The sequence below is a fragment of the Pseudonaja textilis genome, chromosome 3, assembly GCF_049901715.1.
Source record: "Pseudonaja textilis isolate UNSWEBS1 chromosome 3, rPseTex1.2, whole genome shotgun sequence".
Classification (NCBI taxonomy): domain Eukaryota; kingdom Metazoa; phylum Chordata; class Lepidosauria; order Squamata; family Elapidae; genus Pseudonaja; species Pseudonaja textilis.
The window spans coordinates 151,316,000-151,337,765 of NC_141992.1; the positions used below are offsets into that span (position 1 = coordinate 151,316,000).

At 43.3% G+C, this 21,766-nt stretch overlaps 1 protein-coding gene across 23 annotated transcripts in view; it reads right to left on the reverse strand.

Moving 5' to 3' along the window:
• PTPRM (protein tyrosine phosphatase receptor type M) overlaps positions 1-21,766 on the reverse strand; it is a 465,145-nt gene that overhangs the window by 309,204 nt on the left and 134,175 nt on the right. For all 23 annotated transcript variants that reach the window (XM_087931096.1, XM_026699382.2, XM_087931092.1 and 20 more), the window contains exon 2: positions 18,537-18,659. In XM_087931096.1, coding sequence (XP_087787222.1) covers positions 18,537-18,659 — 123 coding nt within the window. The remainder of the gene's footprint in view (positions 1-18,536; positions 18,660-21,766) is intronic.

Below are 21,766 nucleotides of genomic sequence, written 5' to 3' on the forward strand. Positions count from 1 at the left end.
AAGGAAACTCAATAATAGTGGTATAGTCTCTCCTGCCATCAGGGGGTTGGACTAGATGACCTCCAAGGTCCCTTCCAATCTGTTTCCCACTGGGCCCTTTCTCAGGTGGCCTAGAGGTGGAGCTCCGGCCTCCCAATCAGAGGTTGTTAGGTCAATCCCAGGGAAAGGCTAATATTTGGAATAGATAATATTTGGAATATTTGGAGCTGGGGGTTGGACTAGATGACCTACAGGTCCCTTACAGTTGATTACCCCTGAACTCACCCGAGCTCTCCTGATACCGGAAGCTAAACGGGTTAGACCTGGTTGATACTGGGATGGCAGTCCATCTGGGAGTATTGGGTGCTATAGCGGAGACGCCTTGAGGTGTCATAGCAATCGGAGAAGGAACTTGACGGGCTATCCAGCAGGTCCCTCCTGGTGACCCCAGCCCTGCCACCCTCCGCTCCTCCTACTCTACTCACCCCTCCCCAGATTTCTTTCCTTCTCCAGGCGCAGTTCACCCCAGGGGCGTCAGGACCACAGGTCAATGACCAGACGGACAGCAGGAGGAGGCTGCCATAGTCGGATTTCACAACAAACCAGGTCATGGATGGAGCTGACTTCCCGCCAGAGGACCGCAAAAGGTCTTCAACAGTTGTCCAGACGGGATTCTTCCTGAGGGCTCCCGATCATGAGTATCTATCAATCAGGTCCCGGCCTAGGTCGGCTTCTACCACGGTCAGGTACCTTCTCAGAGGGACAGCCCTCTTCCAAAGGGAGCAGGGAGGAGGAGAAATCCATTTGGGGTCAACTCATTTCAGCGAACCCCTATCAGGGACGGAGCCATGGGGGGGGTGATGCTCAGGATAAGGACCCCCCCCAATTAAAGGGAAAGGTCCCTTACCATCCCTCCTTTGGGGGCTTGTTCAAGCTGCATATTATGGTCTGCTTTGCCTTAAGGCCAAGCCATCTCCGGCCTGTGCTCTTACTCTCCCTCTGTCCTCCCTTCCTCGGTGGGGAGCCCAGGGGATGCCATTCCCAAGCAGCCCAGGGCGGAAGCTAATTTCATTCCGGCTCCACGCATTGCCTCCGATCCGGGATCAAGGCAGCTGATCTCTACAGCCCCCCCCCCCACCTCGCCCGGGCAACAGGTCTTTACCCCAACCTCGGCTCAGACTGCTCCACCAATTTAATCCCTCGAGGTTGACGAGCCCTGTTGGCTCCGCATCCTCCTCCTCCGCTAATGATTCTCCGGAGGCTCGGAAACCCAAGGATAAGAGGCCCGAACTAACCTTATGCCGGGCTCCCTAAGCCTACTCTTGGGCAGCCCTTTCTCAGGTGGCCTAGAGGTGGAGCACGTGCCTCCCAATCAGGAGGTTGTGAGTTCGATCCCAGGTAAAGGCTAATATTTGGAATAGACTCTCCTGTAACCAGATCGGCTTCGGCCGCCTCCTTTCCTCCAGGCCCCCATCCCGGTGGCTTCACCAACTAAAACGGCATGCCCCCGTCTCTACTCCAAGGGCACATCAGGACATCGCTATACTCACGACCGCGGCAGAATCCTTGGCCTCGCTCCCTATCATAAGGTTAAGTTCCTCTAGGACCCTAACCTCCCTGGTTACACAGTTAGATTGGTCTCGGCTCCCACCAAAGGGGACAGACTCTTCGGCACAGCCTCGGAATCTCTGCCAGCCGAGGGCTGAAGCGGGGGAAAAAGTCCTCCCCCTTCAGAGGTCAGAGCCCACAACCCCTCAGCCATTTCGGAAAGTGCCTCTTGACCTTCTTCCAGTCTCTCTTCCCCGACTCGGGCAGCAGGAACCGGGGGGTGGCTCCTACGGGACTCCCCTCAGGGGATCATGTGGGAGGCTCTTCCGGCGCCCAGTACAGGTCCCGCTTCCCCCTCGCCCCACTGGCACCGACTCAGACCGGTCACCGACCCTTGGGGTTCCTCTCCTTCCCGGCCCGGGCCTGTGTTACTATTCCGCTCGCATTCAGCACACTCCCCCCGACCTCCAGGGCCCCCACCGAGGGCCCCCACCAAGCGTGGTTTATTGGATCCCGCCATTTATCCTCTTCACAACTTTCAGGCCTCCCAACTCGTCCCACCCTCCCAACGAGGGCGGGGCTGGTACTCCCACCTCCCTGTGGCCTCCAATTCCAGTCCTCACTCCTGTTACAATTCCCGCCGATCCAAAAGATGCCCCCCCTTGGGTTGACATCCGCCCAAGAACCCTTCCAAGGTCCTCGCGGCCCTAGCAGCTCTCCGCAGAACCCCCCCGGGCGTCTCATCTGCCACTGGATGACTCCTCATCCTGTCCCGCTCCAGACGCCAAACAAAGGGACACCAGAGCTACTCCGCCGCCCTTTACGACCACCTCCTCGCAAACTGACAGGGGCCATCGGTCGCCACCTAATTGCATAACCCCTTGGGGTCCGTAATCGTTCCGGTTAAAGGGAGAGGTCCCCCTTTTTTTCCTCAGAAGTCCCCCTTACATCCGGAATTCGGTCAAGCGTATCCGGTGCTCAAAAGGAGTATCTCGATTGGAAGGGCCTAAACTATTGGCCGAGGTGGTCTCGGGCATTTCCATTGTTCCCTGGGCCCGCTTATGCATCAGACCCCTACAGGGCTCCTGCTCCCATTCTAGGCCGGCAGAGGCCATTCGAAATTCCTGTTCCTGGTTCTGCCAGGGGTCCTCTCGTCTCTCCTCGAGCAGATCAACCCCATCATCAATGAGGGTCTTACCTTTAGGAGCTCCAACAGCTCTCACTCTCCTCAGATTACAGCCTGGGCAGAGGGGGCGCCCTCTCCCTCTCGCTCCTGCTCAGGGCAAATGGTCGGAGAAGGACCGGGCATGTAGGTTAGACTAGTTGGAACTCACTCCACCGTTCTGGCCCTTCATAGCTCCTTCTTCGGGTACGTGGGCGTCTGGTCCTTACCCCCTCAGGCAGCATCATCGCCAGGCTCATGTTATCAGACAAGGGACCACACAGTCCATACGGTTTATGGGAGTAGCCTAACGCCCCTGCTACCGGGCGGTGTGCATTCCTCTCTGTCTCAAAGTAGAGCTCATTCCTCTTCAAGAAGACCCTCACGACCTCCAGCCTACCGATAGGGGCCTTTTTGGCATCCCTTCTCAATGCACGTCTCCCAAGATTCTCGAGGCACCCCTCCCAGGGGCCGAAAACTACAATACCCCCGGTACCCCTGGGCCCAAGGCCTCTCTACGCATTTCCTCCATTAAGCCTAGTCACGCAGTCATTCTAGGTCTACTCCACCAAAAAAAAAAAAAAAAAAAAAAACCAGCAGAACTGCTTCGGGTGGCCCTCTTCTGGTCAGGTGCCCATGATTGCGGTCCTCCGCAACCTATTGGTGGCTCCTCTCGGGAAAATCCCTCCGAATGGGACCTCCCCTCCTCAAGGGGCCCCTCTACATCCGGATCCCCTGCGGCTCCCCTAGCCGTCGGCAGGTTGAATGGAGCCGCCCGGGAAGCGAGAATTTCTCTGACCAGGTTAGTGATATCATCTTAGCTGCCAGTCGGTCATTAATTACCCGAACCTACAATACCACTCGGAATCCTTCCGCACGTGGGGGCATAAGTCCCAGGTCAGCCTCTTCCAGCCTCCGTCGCTAGAGCTCTCTTGTCACAGGCCCCGCCAGGACCATCGGAATATCAGCATCTCGCCAAGGTGAGGCTTCTTCGGCAGTTTGGGCCACCAAGGGTCCAGTCATTGGCATTTGCCAGGTCATCATCTGGGCCTACTCGTCTCCCTTCAGGAGACCTTACAGGTTTGGCACATCGCCTCGGCGGGGGCCTAGTTGGGCAGACAGGTCCTATAGCAGGTCCTCAGGACACGGAGAGGCTCATGAACCAGACGGGGTCCCTCCCGTAGGACAGCCAAGCTTTGGTATGTCCCACTCTCTGGATGATCCGAGCAGCTCTAAAGAGAATGGGCGTTGGTTCTTACCTGACACGCCATTTCTCTTCGAGCTGCGAGGATCATCCAGCCCCACCCTATTCTTTCACCGTCTGGTGGGGTCTTGTTTCGGCCAATGAACCTTAAGTCTAGTAAGATGAGAGTATGAATTTCTCTTTTCTCTCGCTTTCGCAAAAACTGGGGAATGCCGGCAACGGAGCCACGTGATGGAAGGCGGAGCATTCCTCAGTAATTAAGCTCAGCCTACAATGACGCAGACTGAAGCACCTCCCACTCTCTGGATGATCCTCGCAGCTCGAAGAGAAATGGCGTGTCAGGTAAGAACCAACGCCCATTTTACATCTAAGATTTTTCATTCAAGTTATATTAAAATACAATATTGAGAGTAAATGAGCTTTCAAAATACCAACAACAACAAGCAACAATAGAATCCATATTTTAAAATGAGTAAGTTTGAGGAATAAGAAGCTGGGGAGGAAATGCACTGATCAGCCTCCCCCCCCCACCACTATTAATGACATTTGAATAATGCTGACATCTCAGCCCACATTCTGATCATTAATAACTGCAGTCAAATTAGGAACAGAGCACATCTTCTTTGGAGAATAAGTAATTGCTCCTATTATTTTTACATCCTCATTATTTTTACAAAAGGGTTATGTTTCCCTGAAACTTGCACCTCCCACTCTAAGAAGGGAAAATATGGTTTCAATGTGCTTTATAAAGTCACAGCTGATATCATAACAACTATGAATAAATAATTACAATAGAAATAGACAAAGTTAAAACATAGAGAACAAATAATATACAATCTTAGGCATAGCTTAGGAGAACACTGTATATCTAGTGCTACAACAAGTCACTGCAATTTCACTAATTATGAAGGAAGCCAACTGCCAATATGTTTTATCTTCAAGATCACAGGCAGGTCTATTTCAAGGTCATCTTATTATTTAATACACAATATTTTTACCTTAATCAGATTTTAATCCCTGTCTATTGGATTAATTTTATATTCCTGATTACCCACATTTGAGGCACATAACAGTGATTATGTCGACTCATACTTGGCTCATTAGTAGAATAAATATAATACTGCTATCAAAAAGGACAAGGAGATGATGCTGATGGATTCTCCTGAACTGATTTCTAAAGGAGCAAACCATGGATGTTTTGACATACATTGAAAAGTGTTATCTGTTGAACAGCCCAGTAAGGAGTGAAAGTACAATCATTTCTACAACTTCATAAAGGCCAATATTATTCTGCTCAATGTCTATGCTTAAGCAATTATAATATGAGACAAAAATGGAGATTTATGACCAGTGGACATGATATTGCTGATTAAGACTATTCTAAAGTTACTTTCTTATTCAGGTTTATAATCCAGATCGCACACGAGATGGCACTATGAAATTGTACAAATATAATTATCTAAATAAGAGTCTCAAATATACTATTATAAATTAATATCCATTTACTAAAAATATTTTGTTATACAACATCCAGATTCATTTCCTCATGAGATGGGTGGCTCTATAAAATAGACAAATAAATAAATAAGTGTGTGTGTGTGTGTGTGTGTGTGTGTGTATTCATGTAGCTAATCTTACACAAAGTATTTGAAATTGATAAGTTTGTGCCCTAGTGTAAAGATATATACACTATAAAATATATAGTGACAATGAATGGGAAATACGGAAGATGATATAAGGCCTGTCATGAAAACTATTGTTTCTTTAATAGAAAAGAGAGAATGAATGCAAAAGACAATTTATGAAATTTCAAAACTAAAAGGAACTCCTGGAAATCCTAGAAATTGGGTATAGATAGGATATAACCATCCTTATTTGGCACTACAAAAATGTATTAAGTAAAATTAATGCTGGCTCTGAGGGCATAAGATGTTCCTATAACCTTTTTTAGAGGGGCTGGGGATAGCAGGGTATATAGGAGAAGTTCACTGGGATCTGGTAACAAGGTGCAACCAAAATAATTGCCTGTTGCAAGGGATTTCCAAAAAGATTTTAAAAAAGAACAAGTGATAACCAAGTCAAAGATGGAGACAATGCAGAATCTAAGACATCTAAGAAAGGCATTTCTCAATGCAATTTGCCTTGGGCCAGAATGCAACCCCTACTGACATAAGCAACAAAGCCTAAAATGGAAAGTAGATGGAAAATCTAAAGAAAAAAAAAAGGATGTATATCAAGCGTAAACATTATTATCTTATGATGTACAATGACTAGCAAATGCTTAGAAACTAGCTCTGCCACCCTGCTGCCCTTGCATCATTAGCCGCAAACAAATGACTGATGAGTTAGACGTAAAGTCTCAGCATTGATTTCACTTGGTTCATAACATTCCAGAAAATGTAATTTTTGGCTCTCACAGCCATAGGAACTGGTTACAGAACACCATTCTGTAAAGCCTATCTTAAGAATGATAGGGTATCTGTTAGCTCTAAATATCAGTGTATGTATAATGCCTAATGAGGAAAATTGAATAGAGACCATTGGAGAAGATGACAGGCTGAATCTGAGGGAGAGGTCAAGTACATCATGAACCCTTCACACCCACAAGAGATCTAAGTCCAGCTCTTGACTCTTATCTATTGCCAATTTGCCTTACCATTACTATTAGTTCAGATTTTTATAGAAAGCTAGCATGGAATAAACCTGTGCGCATTTGAACAACCTTGGTTCCTGGTTTCTTGCACCTCACAATCACACTATATAGTAAAATATTATACCAAAATTAAACTAAATTAAATGAATAAAAGGACTGATTACTACAACACTTAGAAGTGGGAATAAAGTTATGTTTTCACTTCCTCAATATGCTTAATTGAATGTGAAACATAATCATTAATTCACTCACTAAGGCATATAGCATTGTATAAAATTGGAATGTCATTACAAATTCCTTTCATTTTGCTGTTTTTTTTTAAGGAACCACTGAGTTCAGTTAATATATTTATAGAAAGCAGTTGGATAATGCTAAAAGTGGAAATAGGCCTAAATACAATGCTAAAATGTTATGTTTATTACTACCGAGTTCCAATCTGCAATAACAATCAGCGTGATGTAGATCAAATTTGTGTATAGATGGATACATACACGAAGGTAAGATGATGTAAACTTTTATAACAATAAAAATAACGAACGAGATTTTTAAAGAATGAAATCAGAAAATAGAAGCCATAATAACCACAATGCCAGTAATGTTGTCTCAGTCTATGGCTAAACTATGACCAACACATGTTATTGAAGAAATGTCAGATGTAGAACAAATTTTATTTGAAAAGATAATGGTGGTATTGGTATTGGATTTACAATGGACAGGGCAAGAGAATAATTTAGAAAAGGATGTTTCACTGAATAACTAAAAAAAACTTGGCTGAAGTTTTAGAATTTAAAAGGAAAATACAAATGACAAACCAAGAGAATGATCTGGATAATTTTTTTCCCTATTGAATTTACAAAAAAGGCTTGTTAAAAGCCTTGAAAAACTTTCTGCAATGGGCCAACAAAAAAATAAAGAGAAATCAAATTCTATGATATTACAATTAATTAAGGTAAAAGGAAGGGACATAAAATTAGTTTATTTGATTAAAGTAAAACAAAATAAATTGTTTTTTTTCTGGCTATTCCCTTTATGGAGTTTCTCCTGATACCAGGACTGAAAGATTAATGTTTAATAGGTAATAGATGATATGTGGGATAAAGAGATACATGTTTGTAACTTTAGAAGGTAAAGAATTACTAAATTTGTTTATAGTTGTGATTAAAATTTAAAGTCACTTTATTTTTTTATTTATTATACTGTTACTTTTCTCATTATTTTTCTTTTGATCTTTTACTCTTTTTATTTTATTTAAGTTTAATTTGTAGTAAATATTATAATCCAAATTCATGATAAAAATTATAGATATAAAGATAAAATAATTGAGATGAGCTGCTTGAGAATTGCAAGAAAACTAATTAAGCCACCCTCAAGAGCTAGATGTCTAGTCTTCTTGAAAACCTCCAGAGGAGGACCTCCCGCAAAATCTATTCTACTTTGCACCCACCTTACATCAAGTAGAATAGTACCTTGTTACTTGTTGCTATTTCATTCTGGGAGGAGTGAAGAGTACTAAAAATGATAAGCACTGAACAAACCATGTGACTTATCACGTGACCCTTTATTTCGGTTGGAAGGAGTAGCAAATCAGTTGATGTCAACAAGTTCAGCTTGTGTGTCAAACACTGGGAGAAAGACAAATACCAAGACAAGATTTTTGCTTCAAAGGATGCTCAGTACCAAATTTGACACCCTCAGCCTTGGGGACAAGATAGTTGCCAGGACTCAACATGATCTACTCACAAGGAGAAACTGTCCAGAGTCATGTAGGTAATCTCCAAAATCTCTCCTTCTTCCAGATAGGTTTTGTCATCCAGCCACAGCATCCAGCCACTATTTTTCTCATAACTCTTTCCTGCTAATCAGCAGGATATCAGCTCATCATAGTGCTCTGCATTGGTCTGCATTGGAATCAGTGTTGACTCCTGGCAACTACCTTCTTTCCAAGTCTGAGGATGTGACCGGTGCAAAGTGACATAGACTTTATGCCTATGATAGTTCTAGAGTCATATTTTCCTAGTTTCTAATCTGGTACCTTAATCACTACACATTTTGTTATCATTCTTTATGCATGAGTATAGAGACATTTAAGTTAACAGACTAGACTCCTCGCATTTGGTTTCCTGTTTCATTTATCCATGTATTATATTTCTTTTGGGTCTTTGCTAAACTGGTAATTTCCCAAAGATTTCACTTGCTGCTATATTCCACCTATTACTTGCCAATTTGTTACTCAACAATTCCCTTTCTTGTATTCTAGTGTAACGCTTCCTAAGCAGGTTAATTAGTCATTATCCAGAAATGTATTTTCTCTCCTTAGTGAGATGAATTCCATCTTTTCAAACAGCATCCTTTCCCTGAAACTTGAACCACTGTTCAAAAATCCAAATCTCTTATCACTTGTACTAATGTTGCAACCAGCAATTCATTCTAAAATGTATTTCTCTTGCTTTACTTTTGCCTTCCCTTGGAAGCATTACTAAAACATCATCCGAGTTCCTTCACCATCCACTTTAAAGCCATGAAATCACTTGGAGGCATGTAGATCATGCCTTGTAGTATCATTGGTGCTTATATGGATGAGCAGGAAAGGAAAGCCACTCTTCAATCTTTCTGTCATATCTTGGAACTGAAAACTTGGGATACAGTGTATATGCCAAAATGAGATATGGATGACAAGTAGGAGCTTCTCTGCTTCTCAAGATGGAACTACCTTTCTTACATTTTCTTCTTGATCATTGGTAATGGACCTCTTCTACATGGATCAGGAAACAAACTTCATCTGTGGAAGTATTTTTGGAGAAACTTCTTTGCAGGCTAGAGTTAATCGCCAGGATCTAGGGAAAAGCTACTTTGTGCTTGTTGGCATCTGACAACTGATGCGATGACAAGTACTTTATAATTATCTTTGATGAAGTTGTAAAATGTCCTCCCTTTCTCAAGAAGTATCCGCACTACTCAAGGTGTCTTCATCTTGACAAATAAGGTATATTAATGATACTCTGATTTCCAGTTCACTAATTTTCGGTTTCAGAATTTCCACAAACTGATGCTTTATGTAGATAAAACCAACTTTTTCTTCTGAGGGAAGGCATAACATCTCTTTTTCAGGTAATTGTTAGAATCCATTTATGGCAATGATGCTCTTATACATCATGGGGCAAAGTAGATTTTTGAAGCTATCAAGCCACTATTTTGAGCTAGTGTAATTCAAAATTCAACTCATCGGTATATTATGGTGACTTTTGGTCTCTTCCCAGAACCACTAAGACTATGCAAACGATCACTGGATGCATCCATCCTCACTCATTGAGTGAGGAAATAGGAGTTTAGTGGGGAAATTTAATTCAGAAAAGAGAAAGTTTAGGAACGGGAATTGCTGCTCTTTGCTCACTACATGCAATAAAAGTATTTCTTCCTGTTGAGTGAACTGAGGAAGACCTAGGAACCTACTTCCCATAAAGTGAGCTTGCTCTGTAGCAAGCAGGAGAAAAAACGGGAGTTTGGCACAAGAGGTGAAAATAATAAATGAAAGATAACAACTGAATGGAAAGATGGAATCATTTTTAAAAATTACAGAAAGGAAACTTTATACAAAAGCCTGTTTCTAGTTTGATACTAGAAAAAGAAAATATAAAGAAAAGATGGCCCAGATACACAAAAGAAGTAATCACTGTGTATTAAATGAAGTGAAATAAACTAAAAGGGCAGATGGAACCCCTTATTTGTTTTGGTTTTTCTATGTCTCTTGTGATTGTTTGGCAGGATTTCCCATCATGTTCAGCATTTACTGGATATTGCAGTTTTTATCTTATTTTGTCAGCCTCTGAGCTATCCAGACTCAGTATGGAGTTAAGACAGTGTCAAAATTGAATAAATACATAAATAAAGGAATGCATAAAATCAATCATAATTAAGAAAGCTTAACTACTTTAGATACACACAGTTAATGCAAAAATCACTGATGCTTGTAAAAATCAAAGATAATTGAAAAAGAGGCTGATAAAGGAAAAAATATCTACATACCATTGATATCACAAGAATCAGTTTACAAGAAGTCAAAACAGAAAGTCCTGCTTTATTAACACAACTGAGTGACAAAGAATTGGGAGGAGTATAATAACTAAACAAGAACAAATAATTTATTTTTATTTTATTTATTTATTTGGAAAATTTATATAGCCACATACTCTAGGAAGCTTATAAACAATAAAAATACAGGGGGGGGGGATTACCCACCCACACACCCCCAACTGATGACAACACATAGTCAAATAAGTCATTTGATGGGCTCCATTCCATTCTGGGTTCCCTAGGCTGGCTGGCAAAACCGAGTCTTCAGGACCTTCAGAATTTATTTTTCAACCCATGTATTCCTTGACTTTTTTAAGACATCAAATGAAAACCCCCTACGTGGGGAATGCTATGACTGGGATAGAAAGAAAAAATCCATCTATGCTAAGATTGTATTATAATATTGCATTATTTTATGAAACACCAGGCCAATTGTGATTGCTCATAATGAAAGTGTACGTCAACTATGGAATTTGTATATTTTATTTTCCTGACTTTTTTTCATGCCAAAGATGGTTTGTGACATTTTCAATTATTTTAAATTTGAAAAATACTTTTGCATCTTCCAAAGATGCAGAAAAATTACTGTAATATGAAGAGGGATGTTGAAATGTTATGATTTAACCACTAAGTAACACTAGATTATTAGTTATGACTTTTTTTACTTCTGGCATTACTCATTATTGCTTACTTTATGGGTGTATACCGTGTTTCTCAGAAAATAAGGCCGGGCCTTATTTTCTTTTGACCCTCAAAAAAATGGCTAGGCCGTCTTTTCAGGGGTGACTTAAATTCCCCCCCCCTCACCTAGAGTGCCTTGTGGGCAGCCATGCCTCATCACCGGCCGCTAACGGCCGATCATGGCGGAGAGCAGAGACCCCCGCCAAGCACCTTTGCTGCACACCCAGGTATGGTGCTGGGTGCAGGCGGGGTCAGCGGGCAGGTAGCGGCGGCGTGGATGTCAGCCTCAGTGGTGGTGGCACTTTGCATTGTGCCTGCTGCTAATGCTTCCTCCGCCACTGTTGCTTTCCCTTCTGCCTGTACGCTGCTGTGTTTGGAGTGCTGTGCATTCCTCCACTGGCAGTGTTTCAGCTGCTGTCTCCAATAACAGGAGCAGCGGTGAGACAGACTCCGCTGCCGACGAAAACCGCCTGCCCTCCTGCAGGGGCATCGCTTTGACTGACGGCAGCTGCGTCGACAAGGTCCTGTAAGTCGGTGAGTCTTTCAGGGTTGGGTGGGAGGAAGTGGTGGAGGGAGGGTGATGCGATCGTTTCTCTCCCCCCCACACCTCGCTTTGCTTCTCGCCCCAGAGCTTCGGGTCATGGTCTCATCACTTGTACGGTCGGGCGCTCTCCTCTTGCTCCAGCTGCCCGAAACCTCCCTTCTTTAAGTTTTCTTTACTCTCATTCCCTCCATCAGTTCCCTAAGAATACAGAATGGCCGGGCAGCTTCCTCCCCACCCCTCCCGGTAGTTTTAAGAAGGGAACCATCTATCCACTTTGCCCTTCAAGCAGAGGCAAACCTTCCAATCCAAACAGAAAAGGAAGGGAATCATCCAACAGACCTTTAGCACCAACTTCCCAGAGGATTCTCCCAAAGGATCCACCCCAAAGGAGGATTCACCCCCTTAAATGCACTCCCCTCCTTTGGGGTGAATCCTCTGATGAATCCTCCTTTGGGGGAAATCCTCTGATGAATCCTCCTTTGGGGTTCTCCCAAATGATCCACCCCAAAGGAGGATTCATCAGAGGATTCCCCCCAAAGGAGGGGACTGCATTTAAGGGGGTAAATCCTCCTTTGGGGTGGATCCTTTGGGAGAATCCTCTGGGAAGTTGGTGCTAAGGGTCCTTTTCTGTTTGGATTAGAAGGTTTGCCTCTGCTCGAAGGGCAAAGTGGATAGATGGTTCCTTTAAAACTACCGGGAGGGGTGAGAAGGAAGCTGCCCGGCCAGTCTGTATCCTTAGGGAGCTGACAGAGGGAATGAGAGTAAAGAAAACTTAAAGAGGGGGCAAAAGGTCCACAGGGGGGTTTCGGGCAGCTGGAGCAAGAGGAGAGCGCCCGTCTGCATAAGAGACAAGACCATGACCCAAAGCTCTGGGGTGGGAAGCAAAGCGAGGCATGGGGGGGAGAAACAATTGCATCATCCTCCCTCCCCTACTTCCACCCACCCAACCTCAAAAGACTCACCGACTTACAGGACCTTGTCGACACAGCAGTTCTCATCAGCAGTGGGGTCTGTCTCACCGCTGCTCCTATTGTTGGAGACGGCGCTGGTGAGAGAGGCACCAGCGCTAGCAGGAACCATGGAAGAAATGGCTTCCCTGCCTGAGAAGCAACTGAAATACTGCCGGTGGAAGAATGTGCAGCACTCCAAAGGTGGCAGCACATGGGCAGAAGGGAAAGCAACTGCGGCGGAGGAAGCAATAGCGGCAGGTGCGATGCAAAGTGCCCCCACCACCACTGAGGCCAACATCCATGCCGACGCCCGCCCGCTGACGCTGCCTGCACCCAGCACCATACCCAGTCTGCAGCAAAGGCGCTTGGCGGGGGTAGGGAGCTCTCCGTACTTCGCCATGATCGACCTTTAGCAGCAGCTGGTGGTGAGGAGTGGCTGCCCGCAGGGTGCTCCTAATAGCAAATTCCCCCCAGCCCCCCCCAATTTTGCATGTTTTAAACTAGGCCTAAATTTGGGGGGAGGGGCTTAATTTCACCTTATGCCTAGAAAACATGCTGGGTCTTCCTTTGGGGGGGTGTATTGTTGGAGAAACACAGTAGATTGGGCATTGGTACTTACCTGAACGCCATTTGTTGGGGAGTTGATGGGAGATTCCAGAGTGGGTAGTCTAATGTGCTCTTCAGACTGAGTTGAATTCTGAGGACATGCCTCCCTGGTAATCGTTCCCAGTCGAAACGAAGGTGAAGTGAATTCAGTTGTCCTTCTCCAAGCTGAAGGCAACCCCTGGACTCTGGACCAGACAATCCACAGGGTGGGGCTGGATTCTCCCGTCGACTCGCCAATGCCACTGAGTTGATGGGAGAATCCAGAGTGAGACATACCAAAGCTGGCTGTCCTAGGGTGGGCACTAGTCTGTCCTCAACAAGTACCCCTTGCAGGGTTAGCCTGCCGAAGGCTGTTTCTTCCAATGAGAAGGTGTCCAGTCTATAGTGCCGGATGAATAGCGACGGTGATGACCATGTCACTGCCTGACAATTCTCCTCCAGAAAGGCCTGTGTCACCCAAGTTGCTGTCATGGCTGCACTCTTGGTAGAGTATGCTGTAATACTTCTGGGTACCAGGAAGGCCTGGAGGTCATATGCCTTGCTAATACAATCCCCTAACCAGCATCCAACGGTGGAAGATATAACCTTGTGTCCCAGAGTCGATGGTTGAAAAGATATGAACAGGGACTCAGTCTTCCTAATAAAAGTGGTTCATTTCATGTAAATGCGGAGGGCCCTCCTCACATCCAAGATATGCCATCTCCCCTCCAAAGCATGCCTAGTTCCTTCCTCACCAATAAGGCTGCCAACTCTGAAACTCTTCTGGCTGATGTAATGGCCACCAGGAAAACCACCTTCTACATTAGGACGCACAGACTGGCTTTTTGTAGAGGTTCAAATGGTGCCACAGTCAGAGCCTGTAATACTTTTAGTAGGTCTCAAGTGGGGTACCAGTGCATGACCAGTAGCTTCAGGTTTGTTACACCTCTAAGAAAGGCTCTCACCCTAGAGTGCTGGGAGAGAGAGGTCAGGTTCTTGAAACGACACCACTGAAGCCAAGACTGCCACTTGCCATCGCAAAGTATTCGGTGATAGACCGCTGTCTAGACTGTCTTGCAGAAAGTCTAGACTATTTGTCACCAACACTCAGGTGGGTTCAATCTGATGTCTTGAACACCAACCACAGAAATTCTTCCATGCTGCATCATAAATCCTAGCAGTGGAAGCAATCTGGCTGCCTGAATTGTCCGTATGACCTTCATGGAAAACTTCTCTCGTCTCAGAAATCCCCGTTCAAGTGCCAGATGGTCAACTGTATACACTGGGGCTCCAGATGCTTTATGGGATCCTCACTGAGGGAGACTCTGTCTGGGGGAATCCTCCAAGGCCTGGAAATCGACAGGCTTACCAGATCAGCGAACCCCAGTCATCTGGGCCAGTGTGGAGCTAGTAGCAAGACCTCCTCCCTCTCCGACAGCACCTTCCTGATTGTACTTGGAATCAGAGGCAGAGGGGTGAAGGCATATAACAGGCCCTGGGGCCACAGGCAGCACAGTGTGTCGACCCCTTCTGTCCCTGGTACTGGGAAGCTCATAAGGAATGGTGGAAGTTGAGAATTTGATTGAGGTAAAGATGTCCAGAATCGGACTGCCAAACCGCTCTCAAAGCTCCTCGAACAAAAAGGGATTCAGGCACCACTTTGACTGGTTGACTGTGTCCCTGCTTAGCCAGTCTGCCTGCACATTTGATACTCCCGAGATGAGCTCTGCCTGTATTGATAGATGTCTCTCTGCCCAAAGGCACAGTAGGGTCGCTTCCTGGACCTGGTGCCCCCCTGCTGATTGATGTGGGCCTTGATAGCCATACTGTCTGTGAAGAGTAGAACATGCTGTCCTGAAACCTGCTGGAATCCTTTGAGGGCCAACCGAGATGCTCTGAGCTCCAGCCAGTTGTTATTGTGATGCAGCTCCTCTTGCGTCCACCACCCCTGAGTGACCTGTGATCCCAGGTGGGCCCCCCAGCTGAACAGGCTGGCGTCAGTTGTGATGGTCAGTCTTTGAGGTTCCTTGAAGCAACAACCCCAAGAGATAGCCCAGGACTGCCACCAGCAGAATGAGTGAAGTACCCTTGGTGGCACTCGAACCCTCCCTGGCCTGCCTTTTGATAGAGAAGCAGAAACCACTGCAGGAACCTGGCATAAAATTGTGCCCAGGGAACTATGGCAATGCAGGAGATCATTTTGCCCAGGAGCTGAGGCAGCAATGCAAGAGGAGCCGCTCTGGCTGACAGGATCTGGTCCATCAAGGCCTTGATGCTGTCCCATCGCTCCTGGGAGAGAATGATGTGTCCGGCAAGGTGTCTATAATCAACTCCAAGTATTCGAGCCTGGTCGAGGGGACCAAATGTTTATTGAGAAGCCATTCTCTCTGAAGATCCCAATTGTCGTATGCAGATCCTCCTCTGCTTGCAGGTGTGAGGAGAACTCAATCAAGGTATGTCCAAGTAGCACTGGATCCTGATGGGAAGGGTTCTGAGGTATGCTGCCCAGGGCCTCCAGGATCTTGGTAAATGTTCAAGGAGCCGATGACAGACCGAATGGGAGGGCTGTGTACTGAAAATGGCAGCCGGCATAGCAAAACTGCAGGAACTGTTGGTGATTTGGATGAACAGACACGTGGAGGTAAGCCTCCATCAGATCCACAGAGGTCAAGAAGTTCCCATCCCCAATCCCTTCCAGAATGGAATGGAAGGAATGCATCTTGAATCTTCTGTAGACCAGATGCCTGTTGAGTCCCTTGAGATTTAGAATTGCTCTTCACCCCCCGGATGCCTTTGGGATAATGAACAACATTGAATAGAACCCCTGCCCTCTCTGGTGCACTGGCAACAGTTGGATGGCCTGAATGTCCAGCAAATACTGGATTGCCGATTCCATGAGTTCCTTCTTTGCTGGATCTCTGGAAACAGGGCAGCAGATGAAACATTTTGGGGGTGAAGAGAGAAACTTGAGAGACAGCCCTCCTCCTATTGTCTCCCTGATCCAGGCATCCATCGTGGTCTGCTCCCAAAGATGTGTGAATAGACCAAGACGGCCCCCTATGGCGGGGATCCAGCTTGACATCACTTGCAGCTGCTTGAACCAATGCAATGAGGCCTGAGTGAAGAAAGAAGCTGCTGTGAAAGCCCTAATGGCCCAGTTGTCAGCCTGATGTGCTCTGCAAAGAGACATCTCCTCCTTCCTTTCCTAGCTTTAAGCACATCTTCTGCATCAGGTAGTAACACGGACAATGAGGTCAAGGCCGCTAGAGGTGCATCCACCAACAAGACCTGAATTGTGTCCAGTAGTTCATGGTCAACATTGAAGAATGTGGTCTCCGAACTACTGAATCGGGAGTAAAACTCCAGTGTGACCCACTGTCTCCTGATCACATCTAGAAACATCTTGGGCACAGGTATGGCATCAGCCTCTGTGATCTTCTCTGTAAAAATGAAGTCCTCAGGATCTGACTTGTCTCGAGGGGTTTCCTGGACTACTGGATTTCTGAGGTGAGTCATGCTCTTAGCCTTGAAAAGTAGAGGTTTAAATATGCTGGGATGGAATAAGCCTTTGGTGCTAGATGATTCACCTTCATCCTCAGACAAAACCTTATCATCACATAGCTTTCCCTCTGAGACAGAGAACTGGTTTCTGAATGAAGGTTGAGGGGAATGAGGCCTGTAGAGTTGCTCCTCACCGGTGTAGAGCCTCTGCTCTGATTGCAAATCCTACTCAGCCATTGATGCACGCAACCACTGCTGCTGCTGAAACTCTGCTGCCATCTCCTGCCTAATGGCCTGTGAGATCCAAGCTCTGAACTAAGATAGCATTTCTGGCATTTGAGGCTGTCATGGGCGGAGCCCCGCCGCTGTAGGAGTGAAAGTAGCCTCTGGACAGGCCTTGCAGCAAGTTGTTCCTTTCTTTAGTACCACCATATCTGCCATAGCACTTGTAATAAAGAGAAGTACCAAATTCAGATTTTCGAATTATTTTCCATTGACCAAAATGCCTTTAATTGCTTTTATTGATTGTGTGGTGTTAGTGGAGACTAAATTATATATTCTAAATGCATCTATATTGACTATTATTGGAATAGCTAAATAATAAAATGTGTCATTCTTAAAAGCTACTTTAAGCTAGCTTAATGTATTCTACATATTTTCCTCTAGTCTATAACTTTGTGCCTCAGTTGAGCTCATATCATTAACTGACAGTTTGCAGTGTTGATTAAACCTCTAACAATTTAATTATTTAAATGAAGCTTATTTATTTAAATTTATATGCCACTCATCTCATGCATAAGGTGAGACTATAATTGAAGCAACCAATCTTTATTAGGATTACACTGAAAGACAAACCACAGATTCACATCTGTTGTTTTTACGGTTTAATTGATGTCAGACTTGTTTTTACCCTTCTTGTATACATCATTATATAAATATATTATTAAATTCAGAAATATTCATTAGTCAAAACTGAGGTAAAATTATGAACCCTTCTATACTGTGAAGTTTTTGTCTCATGTACCAAACATTTAACTAATGAAAAAATTTGAAGATGTTGACGAAATCCCAAAAATGTCAGCTTATAGTACAGTTTAAATTGGCTGATTGCAGCCTACAGATTAATTGTGTAATAGTTATACAACCCCAAATCTAGGAAACAACTACAGAAAAAATACATATTACACAAGTGGTTATACTGAATTGAGATTATTCACAAATATTCCCAGAGTTGTAAATATTGTCTAGGAGAATAAGTTCTGAAGTTTTGATTAATCTTTAAATATCTGTAAGAAGTAGAGTGCTTAATTTTCAAATTATAACACCAAGTAAAATTTTTATTGGTCTTGCTGCTTTCCGATTATTCTTATTTCTGTAGAGAACAATTTTCTTTTCATATGACATTACATCTAGAAGACCTGTAACCTGATCAGACTATGTAAGCAATTACTTATAATGTTTAATTTATATATTTAATATTACTTCAAAGAAGCAAACAATTCCTAATTTGGATACATTTTAAATTCCAGATAAACAGATATTCCAGATTTTTAGTATTCCTAAGCAACAATCTAACCAAAGGAAGAAAACTTATTTATGCTATTCCTCTATAAATATAATAAAGACAGATTAAAAATATTATTTCCAGTAAAATCTACCTGTGGGCATCCATGGATCTGTTGTGGGCTTTGTGAAAGTGTTCACTTGATCCCAGTTAAAATCATCAGTATCCGACTGACCATATCCACATGATGTAAACGGTTCATCAAATGAACAGCCACCTGAAAAAAAAAAAGAAAAAAAAGGTTTTAAAAATGGAGTGGACTTTGTGGGGTTTTAAATCTTATTTAAAGCCCTATATACAAACCCATACTTTGTATATTTTTTTCCCAAAGAACCCACATGAATTGGTTTCTAGGATACTAAGACTGCAGCATTATTGAAATTGAATTTTAATTATAAATACATTGCAACTTGCTATTTAAGTATAAATAAATCAGAAATATAATCATAAAGCTCCATTCATTTCAGACAGGGCTTCCTACAGGTGAGATATATTACACAGTTTTCTGTGAAGAGATTGATACATATACAAAGAATGTCATGTATAATGTCTATCAAGACAAAGCCCTATTCTGGTACTGAACTGAAAGCTACTGTCAAATTGTAGATAGACCAGTCGCAGTGTTTCAGAAGCCAGTGTGGGAATTTATTGAGGATAATATCTCCATATTCCCCAGAATAGCACCAGAATGTTGTAGTCATTACATATATCACATATTCTCAGTATGAAAATGGATACATGAGCAATGGACTGAATAATGAACAGAAGGATGTTCATCAACAGAACAGTAGTCTTTTCTTAGGACTACTTATGGGACTACATAATTAGGAAGGGCTTTCTATATCTAAAAGCACAGAAGGACCATTCATTGATGAGATGTGCAGTTCCATCCCATATATGAAACCAGCAGTATGACCAGAAAAAACAGCTAAGAGCAAAAGCATATATTAAATTAAGATCCAAATCATAAAATAAGGACAATATATTTCATCACAGACCAGGGGTTCCCAACCGCTGAGCTGTGGCACACTACCAGGCTGTGGCCTATTCAGAACTGGGATGCATGAGCAACAATACACACATGCATGCAGAACTCAACTTGTGTGAACTGCGTGCGGGCACATGGCGCGCAGCTCAACTTGTGCAACAAGTATGCACCAGCGTGCAGCTGGTGCAGCCTGGTTCCCATTTCTCCCCGCTGGGCCACTAAGCTGCAAAGGTTGAAGACCACTGACATAGACTATCTGAAACTTCATTCTGTCACCATAAGTGTTATTACGTTTACTCATATGCTCAACCATCACTAAATATAATCTTGCTTGTAATTCTGATGTCAGACATATATATCTGTTGATATACAAGTGTTTCCTTTTGTTGAAATTTAGATTAGGATAGATTAAATAATTTTCCAAGCGCACAGCAACTGATGCTTTTTCAATAAATTGGATATGGAAATACTTGGGGATTATGAGAAGACCAACACATCTGAAGTGGCGTAGGGTTTCCTGCTTGGGCAGGGAGTTGGACTAGAAGACCTCCAAGGTCCCTTCCAACTCTGTTATTCTATTGTTCAATCTGGAAGACATGAGTTGGTGAACACCATTCCAATGTTTTAGGCCAGAGCTTCTTAAATTAGAAGACCATTAATATACACTTCATCTCCTCCCTTTTTAAAAACTTTTTAAAAAGTTTTGGGCTTTTGGGGCTTCTGGGGGCAAATCTTCAGAAGTTTGGTTTGTGACTGCTACTCCAGAAGGACTGGATCGGCACATTCCAAATATTATAGGCAACATTGAGTGTGTATGGGTTGCTTGGTGCTCTGGAGTATTGTAAAGTTTAAGAAACATGAATGAAGCCACATCTAAAGTATCATATTTTCTCTTTCATTCTAAATGTTTACCTACAATAACTCCCAACAGCTGGCTTTATTCTTAGTTTGTATAGTGGTGTTTCATAAATCACATTCAGAATGTTATTTTAAAAATTCTTAATGTTTCATACTATGCAAATGCATCATTAGGATATTTTCAGCAGATGCTGTAAATTAAATATTCTATTTGTGTTTCAAAAGGCAGATGATCTTTAACTATTCTGTCCTTAAATGCAATTGAAAAGGACAAAGAAACCATATTAAAGTAGTACTACTGTTGAAGCTCATGAGCAAAAGAAACACAGCTCTTCAAAGTTCTTTACCATCTAGATACAACTCAAAGTTGAAGCTCATGAGCAAAAGAAACACAGCTCTTCAAAGTTCTTAACCATCTAGATACAACTCAAAGTTGATGTGATATTAAACTTGGTTAAACTACAGTGGTTAAATATATTATCCCAGAGGTTGGTAACTCAAACTCTCATAATTAATTGTTATTCCAACCCAACATGATGGAAATTTAAACTTACGGTGGCTACCTAAGGGCTTCTTCCTACATTTTGAACCCAGATAAGACAAATTACGTGTCTAATTAGTATAGGTAGTCCTTGACTTACAACCACAGTGGACCTCAAAATTTTAGCTGTAAGTCATTGCAGTTGTTAAACAAACCACCACTAGGGTCTGACTCAATTTTATAATCATTTTACAATGGTCATAAAGTGAGCCATCATAATTGTTAATCAAATCCAGCATATCCAATGGGTGTGTTTCCAATAGGAAACAAAACTCACCAACTGAAGTAATGTGACCATAGATTTATGGATTTTAGAGAACTTTGTAGAATCAGCTAGCACTTCTTAAGACAATATTAAACACCAACTAAAGTAACAAAATCATAATTTCAAAACAAAACATTTTTTCTAATCCTATTTTTTTTAAAGTTACATTTTTTAAAGACTTATCATTGCAACTTTTTAAAAAATTGGAGATGTTTTTCTATTAGCGACTGAAAGATCCATCCCTGTGATAAAAGCATTTCCCCTTATTGCTTCCCTCCAGTTATTGCAGCAGAGATCCTTCTACATGAAACCTGATATACCTAAAAGCCTTGCTTTTTATCATTCCACTTAGATGTTAGATGTCCAAAGGTTGAAGTAATGGTGTAACGCATGCTACTTTAGTATTGCATTCTTTTTGTTTTAAAACTGCTTTACCAATCAATAGTATTGACTTCTGCTCAAAATAATCAAATGAGAATAAAATGTCCCTAGAAGCTTTGGCTAAAAAAAGAACAAGAGGAACCATGGACTAAGCTTGCACATTAATATTCCTAATGTGAGGTATATAAACAATGTTATCATATGGAAAACATCCATTTGTCACCTGAGTTTCTAGCACTCGTCCAAATGCTAACATTTTCCCTTTAAATATCACCATCTGTTTTCCTTTTT